Source organism: Corythoichthys intestinalis, chromosome 6 (genome assembly GCF_030265065.1).
Source record: "Corythoichthys intestinalis isolate RoL2023-P3 chromosome 6, ASM3026506v1, whole genome shotgun sequence".
Classification (NCBI taxonomy): domain Eukaryota; kingdom Metazoa; phylum Chordata; class Actinopteri; order Syngnathiformes; family Syngnathidae; genus Corythoichthys; species Corythoichthys intestinalis.
In genome coordinates, this window is record NC_080400.1 from 38,694,633 (window position 1) to 38,710,074 (window position 15,442).

At 37.2% G+C, this 15,442-nt stretch overlaps 1 protein-coding gene across 9 annotated transcripts in view; it reads left to right on the forward strand.

Moving 5' to 3' along the window:
* elna (elastin a) overlaps nt 1-15,442 on the forward strand; it is an 83,330-nt gene that overhangs the window by 2,145 nt on the left and 65,743 nt on the right. For all 9 annotated transcript variants that reach the window (XM_057838870.1, XM_057838874.1, XM_057838872.1 and 6 more), the window contains 2 exons: nt 11,902-11,961; nt 14,411-14,458. In XM_057838870.1, coding sequence (XP_057694853.1) covers nt 11,902-11,961; nt 14,411-14,458 — 108 coding nt within the window. The remainder of the gene's footprint in view (nt 1-11,901; nt 11,962-14,410; nt 14,459-15,442) is intronic.

The window sequence follows — 15,442 nt, forward strand, 5'->3', positions numbered from 1 at the left end:
TGGAGTTTATGACAACAGGCAAAAGGCACCCATGCGAAACTGGGAACGTGTTAAGCAGCTGAGCATGAAGACACAGACAACCATTAGCACTCATATCTTATTGTCACGAAACGGGTACTAAACCCACACAGACATTCGAAACCAACCAATATTGTCTTCTTTAAAGCACACTTGTTCTGTTGTTTTTGTGTTAAATCCTATTTAATTCTGCAGGAGTACCTTAAATCTTACTCAAGCACAGTTTCACAAATAGAACAAGTCTTTTTCTGCCAGCTATCTTTTCTCTCTAAGTTCTGTCTTGCTTGTAACTTTAAGATTCCTCATTGGCTGTTTTAGCACCAATGACACAAAACAGAAGCAACAGCTGCTACACATGCTGTCATATATGCAATACTTTTTTCAACAGTGGCCAATATTCTTGTTTAATTACACACTTTCATTATAACCTAAACATCTTTCTAGGTATTCACCTCAGACATACACAAATGCAGACAGTGCATACACTATAAACCATGTGTGTAGCTGTAACAAGTGGGTGAGACAATGTGTCCTTGGTGGACTCCCAGCCAGATGGACACAAGGAGTATATTAGTATCCTTATTGACAGCTTGAATCTGCCAAGTCTACCAAGAATCAATTGAATGTAAAACCACCACAAAGAAGAAACATACCTTTTTTAAGGGTTCATTTCAAGAGCCATTTGACTTTACAGCTTATCTGTTACAGACAGAGAAAGACATTGTGTGCACATGCCTTTCCTCCCACTCTCACTCAGACTATAAGTTTACTTTTTATCCCTTTTTACACTACTTTGATTTGGTCAGGCTTTCTGTCTGTGTCTGCGCACCACTCGAAAGCAAAAATTCAAATCAGATTTAAACTAGGTATACAATACTCCATACCACGTTACCTTGCATTTATTAGATCAATTTTAACATAAATGTTGTCATATCACAGCGTTTGCTTTTATCAGGATGCTTTTTCATCCATCTCAGTGGAGGTAGGAAACTTGGGCCAAGAAAGGAACTATTAAATTTGGAGGACATCAATCATCAAACATTTTTACTCAGAATTCTGGTGGTCCCTCCCTTTCCCAAAAGAATTGTATGGATTATGTGGAAACATGGCTTCCTTGATGGAGGTTTTACACTCTCTGAATTCTCATCCTCATCCTTTTTAAGTCAAATTGGCATTTTGTATGTAGAGAGATAACATTATTTGCCTCTAAAAGTAAGTAATTCGTCCATATATAGCATCCTTTTCCACAGGCTGGCTATCTTGAATCCAGCCCTGGTTTGTCATCAAACTATGTAGCAGGTCAGAGGGTGGTAATTATCAGTATTGGCTGAACTTATTCAGTCCCTATTAATTCCGCCCATAACATCATACGGTCCTCAAACCAGCTCCATCTGTGCTTGTACTAAAACTAGTGGGAAAAAAAACACAGAGCCTCATCCTCGGGTCAAATATCTATGAATAACATGAACATTATTAGCACTCCATTGGACTCAATGCGAGTGCTCAGAACACTTGTTTGAATTATGATCGGGCAAGAGGCACGTCTGAATATTTTATGTCGACAAGTGTAAGTGATTTATGACACACAGGGAAACAACCGGGACATAATTTGTTCATGAACGGGTCATTCTAGAATTGGAGGACATTTTGGCTTAAAAACTATTGAAAATAGGCCTTCACTTCTCAATTTTTCTGCTGCACATTCTTCAATGATAAGTAGAAAAACTATCAAAGGCTTGATTAATTAACAGCGTTGAAAATCCATACTAATGTTTCGAATCAAGAAGACAAATTTACTTACCGTAAGTAAATAAGTAAAGGGGAAAAAAAAAAAAAAAAGTCTTTTTCTGATATTTTACGTAATTTTACAATTAATTATTTGGTAGTTTCCAAAATAAGGTAGTTCCCGGGTGATGAAAGAGTTCCGTTCCTACGCTCAGAAAATCATATGATGTACAGTAGCTGGATACAATATATCCTTAGCATGTTCATAGTTTTTAAAACTTTTTCGACAACATAAATTCTTACTGCAATCCAGAAATGCAGAAAGTTGAACTATTTGAACAGATTTCATGAAAAATTAAATTAGCGCTTTAGACCGAACCCTAACCCAGGGGTGCTCATACTTGTTTGCTCCAAGACCTACTTTTCAAAGAGACAACCGCCCGCAATTTTACCTTAACAGCGTGGGTGGGCTTTTAAATTTTTGTTTTGTTTTTTAATTAATTAATTTATTTATTTTTGATGTCGCAAGCTACCCACACTAGCATTGTGATCGACGTAATGGGCACCCCTGCCCTAACCCATACCTTTGGTGGTGTTAAACTACGGTACTCGAGCATACTATCCACAATACAATGCAAAAAAGGAAAATGTTCGTTTGGTGACTTCACTATCCTAATTGCTTTTGGGCTTCCCGCTACTGGAAGTCACTTTAGTTCATTTTAACCAATCAATGAAGATTGTATGACATATCCTTGCGGTCCAAAAATGTGAGGGATTCCAAGATTAGCTCAGGACTTCTGGTTGATTCCCAAAGCCTGATTCCAAAGGTCAACAGTGCTTCAAACTTTATTGATGGAGACTTGTTGATTCAGATCTTTTTCCCAATTTTAGCTTGAGTGGGAGGCAACCACAATTTATTGGATTCAAGTGACGCACTGGGATCTCAGTGCTCATCAATTCCAATATGCAATCAGAGAAACCATCATCAGAGTTTATGATATAGGTTTCTCTCCTGCCTTCTAGTGTTACATTTGCAAAGACTATGCAATTTGATGGCATTTAGCGGCTAGGTGACTTCACTTGTGTGGCCAAGAGCCTGCTTAAACTCCTTGAATGACTTGGCATAGCTGTTGTGAAAGAACCATTATGAACGTTTAGAGTATGTCTGCCTAGCCCTGGCTATTCGTACAGGGTAAATCCTGGTATATTTGACAATTTTATCCACAGCTTTCTATTTTACATTAAAACTAATGCTGTCTGGCTGGAGTCTCCTCAGCAGTAGCCAGAAGCCATTAAAATTTTGGCAAGTAGATTTTCTCACCACCATGACTACTGTGAAATGTGTCGCAGGGTTCAGACCATTTGTTTGAACTGTTTTTTTTTCTTTTTTCTTACTGCTTTATAAATTCTATGAGGTATAAAATATATCTATTAACTTTAAAAATAGAATTTTTCCTCTAGGCGGGAACGTGTTCATATATTCTCTTCATGTACAGTATTACACACAATAAGCTTAGTCACAAAGGTTGCTTTTCAGTAAATAAAAAAAAAAAAACAGTTTAAATAAATTACATACCCTAGATGGTAGGCAAGTACAGTAGTTAAGTACAAGTACATATTACTTTTGATCTCTACATTCTTAAACAGCTATCTGTACTTTCTACTCCTTACTCTTTTTTTATGAAGGGTTATTACTGTTGATTATAGTCCTTAAACTACTGTAAATCGGTACTTTTGGACAAAGAGCTATAATCTTAACGCAGATTTTAAAATCCAATTAGAAATGTTTAATCAACACACATTAGCACCTGAACGCCTCTATGATGCCTGTTTTTCCAGTGTGTAGCTCACACTGATGCTCTGTCAGAAATGGAGAGCCCGATTAGAGTGTCATGATAAGATAAGTGTGTACATTTTTTTTTTTTTTAACCTTCCATGTTCCTCACACTGTGACACTTCCTCATCCAGCAGGCAGTGGAAGGAGTTACAGATAGTAGGACAGGAAAGCAATCACATGTTTGATAATATAAGGGTGCCAGGATCCTCACAGTTTGCTTCGCAGTGTTGTTACTCTGTTTTGAGAGATTTCCATTACACTGTCTCCATAGAGGACTTGGGTTATGGATTAATGTGAATACTGCCCCAAATAGGTATTTTAGTTATTAAAACATTTTCATCTGGATCTGTAAATTGGCTGCAGAGAGCAAGTATCAGGTGTTGCTTTTCGTAATGATGTGGACTTGCCGCTTACTGATTATGCACAGATTTGGCCAGAACAAATGAAGAGAATACTGTTTTGACTTTTGTGAGGTCGCCCGTGCAAGCAATGTGTGTGTGTGTGTGTGTGTGTGTGTGTGTTTTCTTAAATTTCCTAAGCAACATGCCAAAGTGTTGTAATAGCTCTTTAGCTATTCAATACGTGAGTTGTTACCGTACAGCCACAACGCACTGTTCTTAAAATGGCCCATTACTCGCTTGCTTGCTTTTTACATGAACAAAATTGCACTCTTAAAGGTCACAAAGAGCAATTGTGAAAACTCTCATTAACATGGGAGGCAACTACAGGGGAAAAAAACGTCATTGCTATGACTTAATCTAAAAACAAAACAAGTTCTGACTTACAACTTCCTAACCCCTTACTAGTCAGTCATCATCCAGTATGCGGACTCAAAATACAGTATTCCTCATGTACTTGCCATATCAAGTGAAGCATTGTATACTGTTATTTATCCATTCATGAGGAAGCAATTTTAATTACTTTTCCATTTCCCTGGTGCATATATATATGCAGGTGTCCCCGGGTTATGAGGTACCTGATTTACGTGATTTTGACTTCATGAGGCCGGAGTATCGACCGCCATTTTGTTTTCAGTTGTTTTTTTTGTTGTTGTTGTTGCGTAACAGTGTCTGGTCTGCCATTTTGTCGCCAGTCGCGATCTTATTATTATTTTTTTTTACTTCATTTTATTAAAGTGGCGTATAATACATGTTTTTAGATAGTTATTTTGAGATTTAGGCGGTCTTTAGTGGCGCTTAAAGGGTCCATTCTGACTCACGTGGAAATATGTATATGTATGTCTATATGTATATACTCTCTCTCTCTCTCTCTCTATATATATATATATATATATATATATATATATATATTAGGGCTGTCAAAATCATCGCGTTAACGGGCGTTAATTAATTTTTTAAATTAATCACGTTAAAATATTTGACGCAATTAACGCATGCACTAAATGACCCGCTCGCACATTGCCTCAAACAGATTACAATGAGGCCGTTTATGGACATTAAGAGTGAAGACAATGCCACCAGCCGCTTGGGGGCAGCGCCGTTCCATACTCATGTTATTTCTTCTAAACGTGGGAGAATTAGTAGTTGTGAGACGTTTATGCTGTATTCACAATGCAGTGCAAATTGCTATTTGTGCTCCACACATATTTCGGTAAGTTTTCTTTCTTTTAGTGGCATTTATGTGTCTCTTGTTGTATTTTGGGTAAGATATGTACAGATATATGTTATACAGTAAAGGCGAGTGGACACAGGCGTTCTTTGGACCGCGCCGTTTATTGGCATAAGCTTCAGCAACTCCTTCACAACAAACATAAGTATCGTTTAGTGAAAGCACAACAAAAATAATATTCCTATCTCTCCAAAAAAAAAAAATAATGTTCACAAAAATAAAAGCACTTTAGTCTATAGACCCTACCCACCGACATCACAAAATCACGTGCTCGCTGTATGGTTCCGCCCCCTTGTCCGTCATTTTGTGCCTGTATTATCAATGGTCTCAATTGATCGAGCAATTTATAATGCATTTCATGGAAGACCCGGTGCTTTCGGATGCCGTAAACTCACTTGATGCGTTGCATAAAAGGCGTTATGTGGAAAATCTTCAGTTTATCCTTTCGCCAGATCCATATTTGATGCCTAAATCGATGTTTTTCGACCCGCTGTCTCCGCCGTATTTGCCTGACATCTGCTAGCCTGATATGTACAACTATCTTGTCCACACAAAATCAGCCTATTCTCACGAAAGTTTGAAAAACTTTAAGAGCTTGGAGGCTTATAAATACTTCGTTGCTGGTTGGGTGAAACAGGTCCTCGTCCACGAAAATTCGGCAGGAATCTATCTTGTGCTTGGAAAGGTGAGTTACGAAATTTTTAATTCAAAATCTTTTGTTATTGCTAACATCCACTGTCACGTCTAATGTATTTCATGTCGTTTGTCAATGGAGTTAGGGCTTTTAATGTTTATATGGTTTAGCGATAGCACTCTCACTACATACATACGTGTATGTTGTCGGCGATTAGCCTAGCAATGATCTTAATTGTGGTTGTCAGCCCAAAACCCTCTAAATATATATTAAATGCATCTTACCAGATATAAAATGACTACTACATAATCTGTGGTAATCGTTTGGAGCCCAGTTTTCTCGTCGAATTGCAGCAGCCCATCTGGCTCTCTTCTCTCCGGATCTCTCGGAATCCGGTAGAACTTCAAGTCTCTCCGTCTTCTCCGTCTATCTTCTCTGTTATTGCAACCGACCGCCACACACGCCTTCACCATTTTGATTATTAATGTTAACGAGCAGAAAAACGTCGTAAATAGGAGGAATGTACGTAGCCGTAACAGGTAAACATGTGTTGACGGACAAATGGGCGGCACCAGTCAGGAGGAAGGAGTTGTGACGTCACGTGGGTAGGGTCTATAGTAATGAGGCCCTATTCTGACACACAGTTAAACAACAATGCAAAATGAACTGGCATTCCATATCAAAATAGCTATGCAAAATACACGTAAAACTCTATTTTTATTATTGTTATTTTTATTCTTATTATATTAACTCTACTTTTGATTGAAAATTTTACAAATTTTATTAAAACGAAAACATTAGGGGTTTTAATATAAAATTACTATCATTTGTAACTATAACAAGACTTGAACTACAAGTCTTTCTATCCGTGGATCACTTTAACAGAAAGAATGTTAATAATGCCATTTGTGGATTTATTGTTACAATAAACAAATACAGCACTTATGTACAGTATGTTGTATGTATATATCCGTCGTGTGTCTTATCTTTCCATTCCAACAATAATTTACAGAAAAATATGGCATATTTTAGAGATGGTTTGAATTGCGATTAATTAAGATTAATTAAGATTAATTCATTTTTAAGCTGTAATTAACTCGATTAAAATTTTTAAACGTTTGACAGCCCTAATATATATATTTTTTTTTTTTTTGTTTTGTTTTTTTTAATTTTTTTTTTTATTTTATTTTATTTTTTTAAGAACAAGCATTTTGCCTTAAAACATGATGTCTCCGAAACTTTTTAGTTAGAATGACCCAAAATCACAAGTTTAAATGATTTGTTAAGGCCACATGGGCTTGACAATTTATCAATAACCTTAAGATAATATAATCAAGATGCGGTCAGGCTCTTTGTATGGGTGCACCGAACGTTCGGTGGCTGAAAATTTTCGTCAGAAATGTGACAAAAATGTGGTTTCAGTCTGAAACTTTTTTTTTTTTTCACCAAACTAACAATTCCAAAACTGGACGTTGCTTTGAAACAAGCTAAAACCGCCGTAGCGTGCACATATCTTAAACTAGGTTTATACTGCAGGTCTTAAAGCACAAATCTGATTTTTTTCTCGTGTTTTTCTGGCTCGTGTGAGGCATTAACTTGACGGTCTGAAGTGGACAAGTCGCATAGAAGTGGACCATTTCAAATCCGATCTGTGTCACTTTCGTATGTGGTTTAAATCCAATCTGGGCCACATCTTTCCAGAATGTGGCGGCGGTCTGAACTGTCAAGTCTCCCAAATCGAAATTCATGCAGTAATTATGTCAGCAAAGAGCAAGAGCATCACTCAAGATGGCAGCAATGTCGCTGTTCATTAGCGTTGGCGCCTAGCTTTTACTACGCAGGAGGCGGGCTTGACCACAGTCATAAAAAAATACAATGAAGAAAAGGATACCGATAAGTCTGATAATGCTCAGTTTTTTACTGTGCGCCAAATGAGCAATATTTCAGTACTGCCTACATGGCCGAGTTGGGGCAAACTGACGTACGCACAGAAGGTTTATGTGTGCGTCGTGCACGCACAGTGCGTAGTTATTTGTTTTGATGCTTCGGCCCATGCGGGTCAGTTTGCTCAGCACGTGTCGGACTGTGAATTGGTGCGCACGCGTAATACTTGAACGGGCTCAATGGACAAAGGCAGTCTGAACGGGCACGCCAAAAAAAAAACAAATTTGTCAAAAAATACGAATGGTGCATTAAGACCAGCAGTATGAACCTAGCCTCAGATTGCACTCAAGTGGCAAATGAGCTGTTCATACTTAGAGAGAAACTTCACCCTTAACATTTACTACCCACCTTTAGATCTTCTTTTCTTATCCCCTTTAAGCAGCTAAAATATGGGACTACCAGGTTGCCTTTCTGACTTTGGTAACTTTTATTTTGCTCTTATTTCCACATGCAGGCAAGCTATCTTTCCTCACAGGGACTCACCTACATGTGGTGCATTAGCTTTATGGGCCACTTTGAGAAAGTAGTTTCAAAATGATCCCTTATATTGCCATCTGAAAACACAAATGAAAGTGGCAGAACACCAAAATATAAGACAATTGTGAAAAATAAAGTACCGTATTTTTCGGACTATACGTTTTTTTCATAGTTCGGCTGGGAATGCAACCTATACTCTGGAGCGACTTATGTGTGAAATTATTAACACATTATTATTAGGGTTGTTCCGATCATGTTTTTTTGCTCCCGATCTGATCCTGATCGTTTTAGTTTGAGTATCTGCCGATCCCGATATTTCCCGATCCGCTTGCTTTTTTTTTTGTGCTCCCCATTCAATTCCAATCATTCCCGATCATATACATTTTGGCAATGCATTAAGAAAAAACATGAATAAAACTCAGACAAATATATACATTCAACATACAGTACATACAGTAAGTACTCTATTTGTTTATTATGACAATAAATCATCAAGATACCATTTACATTATTAACAGTCTTTCTGTGAGAGGGATCCACGGATAGAAAGACTTGTAATTCTTAAAGGATAAATGTGACTTTGTATATTGTGACGAAATATTGCCATCTAGTGTATTTGTTGAGCTTTCAGTAAATGATACTGTAGCCATTTAACTGTTCTGCCCAAATGCATGATGGGAAGTGCAACCATGACTGTGCGTAGCGGCACCAATTGATATATCTTCTCTGCGTTGGGAAATAACATAGGGTGTTAAAAAAAAAGATCAACTACTACCTTTCTTCCCCACATTGCTTCCCACGATATTTCTAATTGTTGAGAGAGGGATTGGAAAGCTTTAGCCATTTAATAAAAGGCTCCAAAGACTGCCAAAATTCACTCGACTCATTTTACACTGCCTTTTAGCTCTGTATATAGGTAAAACGGCACCATTATAGATTGAACGCGACAATACGTGAGTGGGTCGTGCAGCGCATGCGTTACTTGCGTTAAATATTTTAACGTGATTAATTTTTAAAAAATTAATTACCGCCGTTAACGCGATAAATTTGATAGCCCTACTTTAAGCCCAAACTAAAGACTGGATGAGTGTAAGACATTTTGTCTGTAATGTTAAATACAATTAGAAAACGATTTAAATAAAAAATATATATATATTAAAAAAAAGGCATGTCCGATATTTTTTTGCTGATTCCGATACTTTGAAAATGACGTGATCAGACCCAATCAATCAGCATCCCGATCGATCGGGACATCTTTAATTATTATATCATTTCACATGTTATTTTGGTGTTTTGGAGTAACACTGACGGTTTGGTGAACTTGTTAGCATGTTCTTTATGCTATAGTTATCTGAATAACTCTTAATAGCCATGTTACAGTTACTTTAACATACCGGCCATGTTCGCATTTCGTTGTTCATGCATCATGTAACATTATCATACTGTACACTTGTTCAGCATGTTGTTCTCTATTGTATTTTTATTTTAAATTGGCTTTCAAGATGACATACCTGTTCAATGTGTTGGATTTTATCAAGTAAATTTCCCCCAAAATTCGACTTGTTCCGATGCAACTTATGTTTTTTTACCTCTTTATTGTGCATTTTTGGGCTGGTGCGACTTATACTCAAGTGCGACTTATAGTCCGAAAAATACGGTAGTCAATAGCAGAATATTACTTGCTTTTTACTTTATCGTGGTTCTTGTTAAAATATCAGTATCATATGAATACTAGGAAATAGATGTTTTTGTTTTTCTAAGAATTAAAAATTAATAGAATAAAAAAATAAAGATAAATATTTTTTTTCTCCGGTTTTCGGTTTCAGCCAAAAATGTTCATTTCGGTTTCGGTCCCCTCAACATTAGTCATTTCAGCACTCTTGGGTCTTATGTTCAATGTCCACTGTAGAATAATTCATGAGCAATATAACTGTGGAGGAGGGCTGCGATGAAATTAGTGAAATCCAATCTAAAGCAGATTAGGTCAACTAGTGGAAAACATTGGACTTGATGCCCTCAGTTAAAATTGCACAGTAGCTCCAGAGGAAAACTGAAGCACAGAGTTTCCCTCTTGCCTCGCTCCCAAAGTCCAGACAGGAAATCCTTCTGATTGTGCCACGACGGAACAACCTCTCCACCCTGGTTGGGTGGTACCTGCACCTGACACATCTGTCATGGTGGCAGTGGCAAGGACACTCAACACACACACCACATTGTTCAAATTATTGTTAAAAAGTGCTTGTATATAGGCTTGTCTAATTTATGAACAATAGGTTTATATGATTGTTGAAATAAGGTACTTTTGTCAAATTAGTAAATAGATCTACAAAATTCAACTAATTTCACCAAAAGACATATTGTACCACGGATTTCTTATTCGAACTCCGAGCAAGTAAGCCCAAACTTTTGATTGTTGCTGTATATGCACTCAATTTTGTTCCTAGACAGATGTATTGCATCATTACGTGTAACAGAAATATTCTTGCCTCATTGTAATAATATGCAGTGTATGTTATAGTTACTTCACACTGCAAACTTCTCAGTCTGCATTTTAGGCGCTTCAATAGCTAACTTTGTAAGTGTTGACATTTTTTTTACTAAAGTCATTTGTTACAATAAAACAGCAAACTTCTCAGTCTGCATTTTAGGCGCTTCAATAGCTAACTTTGTAAGTGTTGACATTTTTTTTTTTACTAAAGTCAATTGTTACAATAAAACAAGAATATCAATGTTATTATGGCAGTAACAAATATTTCACAATTTATTAGTGAAAGTCTTCTGCAGTGCTGTAGATTATGTTTACATTTTTTGAATTTCCCCTCTAGCACTTTCTTGGTGGCTTATGTCATACATTTTCATTTTGCTGGTTCAGACACTAATGCCTTATAATGTTCTTCCATTCACTCTTCAACAAAGTGTGGCGTTCACACAGTACGCATTAATAAACACACACGCCTTTGACATGTGTTTTTAATTAATTGGCCTCCTAGCGCATGTACTGACCATTAAACAAAATCACTGTGGTCTTCTCAGCACAATTCTCTCCTTTGTGTTGTGTTTGTGGTGATACAAACCAGCTTTCTTCCTCACAACATGGAACTTTGTAACATGAGTCTGAGCTCACCAGTCCCTTGGGATTTTGTCCTTAGTTGTCCCATAACAACGGCAGTAATTTTTTCATTCTCACATTCTTTTATTCCTGTTGTTGTTCCCTGACCCTCTAAGGAATTAGATGAGACAGGAGGCCAGGGGTGCTGCAGGTGGGGGCTGAGGGGGTCAACTGTGGAGCTCTTCAATATGACTCTTCCAAATGCAATACCTCATCAAAATGAAAACTTAAATTTTCTCCTGAACTTTGTCTCATTTTGATACAAACCTTTTTATCTTGATCTTCACAGGAGCTGTTCATTTTCAATGTAAGCCCATCACAGCCATGACCTGAGATAAACTTGATTTTAATGCCTTGGTCAGAAATGATAAATGAGTTTGGGAATGTGTTTATAATAAATGGGGTCATTGAATGGTCATACTGTTACTCGTTTCGTAATGAAATCATTACATTTTTGTTATCTAACTTTTGGGGGAATATGTTGAAGTGACCAAGATTGACCCTTTGCTCTCATACTGTGTATTACAGGCGTGTATGTACCACCTGGTGCAGGGATAGGAGCTGGACCAGGAACTGGATTCTTTCCAGGTAACAAAGGCTCCCAAGTCTGCTGGAAGAGTTTAGAATAATAAACTACACCAGCCACAACTCACTTCAGCTAAACCATGCTCCTGCAGATCAGACATTTTACTACACTGACGCATAGATATTGAAAAAAAAAAAAAAAAACCTTATTAAAGCATGAAAGTGAATGTGAACGTCAACTAAATCCAATGTAGGACTATAGTAAAATGGAAACGATTTGGCAATGTTAGATATGGTCCTGCAGAGTCACAAAAACTAATTTTCCCCTCTAATGATATACGGTTCAAAATTAAACTATACCAGCACACTTTCCAGGACTGATAACTGCACTGGCCACACATTGTGACATATGTTTGTACTTAACATTCTTTTTATCTTTCCCGACTCAATAATAAAAGCTACATATATGTATGTTTAATTCCGAAAACATAAGTAATTTAAAAACATGAAGAGTTTGTTCAGGAGATCACAGACAAAAGTGAAAGGAAATGCATGGAGCACAGTGTTTGTCTTCTTCCAATCTCACTGTGGTGTCAATGGTGTGTGTAATCAGCAGTGCAGACTCTGCCAAGAAGGAGGCAATGTTGATGATGATGAATGTCTTCATCTGGCTGCCCATACACAACTCAAAGCAAAACAGTTGTATTGGGTTCATTTTGTCTACACTTATAGATTAGTTGAACTTTTCTTTTATCCCATGCAATAGTTATAGGTTGTTTTAATTACCTGACATGTTTTGGCGAACACTTCCACCTTGATCAGAGAGTCACGGGTAATGTTGTGACACTTCAAAAGGTGCTGGACAGGTTAAAAACAAGAACAACACAACACGGGGGGGAACAAACAAAACAACAACACAGAGATATGGTGACGTTGCCGTACTAAGAAGGGTTACAGAACGTGAAAAAATACAACATAAACACACCGGTCAAACCACACGCAACACTCCGCAGGAGTGGGAGGAGACAGGGAGGAGCATTATTACAAGAAAACAGAACGTGAGAAGGAGACAACAATAAGACATACAAGGACAATAAAACATCACAAGTCAGTCATCACCTATAACTGCAAAAGGGAAAACCACATTATGGACTGAGAAAAGGCCAGAGTCATCCGCACCGAAGAAAACAAACATCAGTGCTGGATCAGGGAGGCCATTGAGATCCACAAGCAGGGCCCGAGGACCATCAACAAGGACGTAGGGGCTTACACGCTCTCTACTACCTGGACCAGCATCCTGGAAGAGTGAATGTTCAGCAGAGGGCGTGCCTCGCATGTCAATCTGACACGTGAGTCACGCCTTCATCCATCAGCTGATAGACGCATCACACCAACACCAGTGACTGTCTGATGAAGTGTTTGCCAAAACATGTCAGGTAATTAAAACAACTAATTTAAAGCAAAACAAATACAAAATCCAACATTAAAAACAAATGGTGTACATGGACATCAGGTAATTAAAACAACTAATTTAAAGTAAAACAAATACAAAATCCAACATTAAAAATACATTTTGTACATGGAAGTCACAATGATATGACCATAGCATTTATTTATTCTGAAGCAGGGTAGCATTCTTGTTTGTCTGATTATTAGTGAGCAGAGGTGGGTAGTCATGCATACATTTACCTCATTAAATTTACTTGAGTAACTTTTTGACAAAAATATACACAGAGTAGTTTTACTTTTTAGTTTTACTTGAGTAGATTTGTGAGGATCAAACAATACTCTGACTCCGCTACTGTATTTTAAGTTACACGAGAATCAATACATTTTTCCACTTTATTCTCCATTTTGACTTTATTTCCCCCAGAGGTGCCGATAATTGCAGTCTCAGTTTCACGAATAAGACATGGCAACAATTATCACAAGATTGCATTATACCAATCAGAGGTAACAATGTTCTCCACTAGACGGCACATTCGATCATGAAGTACCGTACAATAATAACAGCTTATATAGATGACGTTGTGCTGAGAAGAATAAAGTACCATTATTTTTAAAAATCTGACATTGTAAGCAGTTACTCAAAATGTTACTCATTACATGAGTATTCTTTTCAACGAATACTTTTTTACTTGTACATGAATACATTTTTGGATGACTACTTTTACTTTTATTTGGGTAATATTTGGAAGTAATGCTACTCTTACTTGAGTAAAATCTTTGGCAACTCTACCCACATCTGTTGGTGAGTAGGTTACTAATGGAGAATAATGCAAAACAAAAAAAGACCACCAAAAAAAAAAAAAAATACAAGAGCAGCTTAAAACTGCAGTGATTTGAAATATGCAATATTATGGATATAATCTATTTAAATAAAGTACGAGGTCAATTGATGTACATGGTACAGTCAAGCAAGAGTAAAGTTAAGTCAATTGTAACAAGACGTGTATGTTATCATGACATGTAGACATACATAGACTCAAATATCGGATTTTTCATTCAAAAGGGTCTACAGGAGGAGTGCCCGCTGGCTATAAACCCGCTAAAGCAGCAGGTGAGTGGAATAAGACATTAAATGTATGGTTTTTGATGGATATTTTCCCCCCTAATAACAGAGATCCAATGCTTGTTTTTGTTTGTGAATTTTCATGAATTACATTGATAAAACACACATCATAAAAATGCTTTCTGCAGGAACATAAACGAAAATAGTTTCTCTTCTGTAGCAGGTGAGACGCTGTATGAAAAAAGCACCTTGAGATAAAGTGAAAATTTAAAAAAATGTTGGCAGTACATTTCCTTCATGCAAGGGCGTAGGGTATGTCTCAACATTTATGGACGATATAACACCATAACCTGCATGTACACTTTTTGCTCAGAATTAAAAAGACCAAACAGATAGGGTGAACGGGGGTCAGGGCTACACTTCTCACGAATATGAACCTAATTGATAGGCTAAATCGGGGGTGCTCATTACGTCAATCACAATCGACCGGTCGATCGTAACGCTAGTGTGTGTAGTTTGCGGCATCCCAAAAATGTTTTTACATTTTTTTATGTGCATAGTTAATTATGATTATGTTGTGTGTATGTTGTGTTGTGTGAGCACATTTGAGGTCATGCAGCACCCGTCTCTTTCTAAGCAGCTTTTTACTCACATTTCTCTGGTTCTACTTTCCAGCAAAGTTTACTACATTTCTCACAGTTTTTTTTTTTTTTTTTTATTCCTCACAGTTTAATTAACATTAACAGTACAATACACAAATAGAAGGACACTTCTCTTTAAGCAGCTTCCTACTAGAGTTTTGCAGGTTAGTAAGTGCACACAGTTTAATGTTATGCTAACTCTGATGCAGGTCAGACTTTCAGGAGCAAAATTAGTGGTGAAATTCCCACCTGCACAACATTGATGTCTTTTTAAATTACTTACAGCGGCTGCTACTGCCCGAAAAAAAAAAAATCTAATCCCCCTCATCTTCGAATGGGGTGGCATGATGTCGACATGTATTTCTGTCAGGGCTGTGTGAGTGTGAGCGTG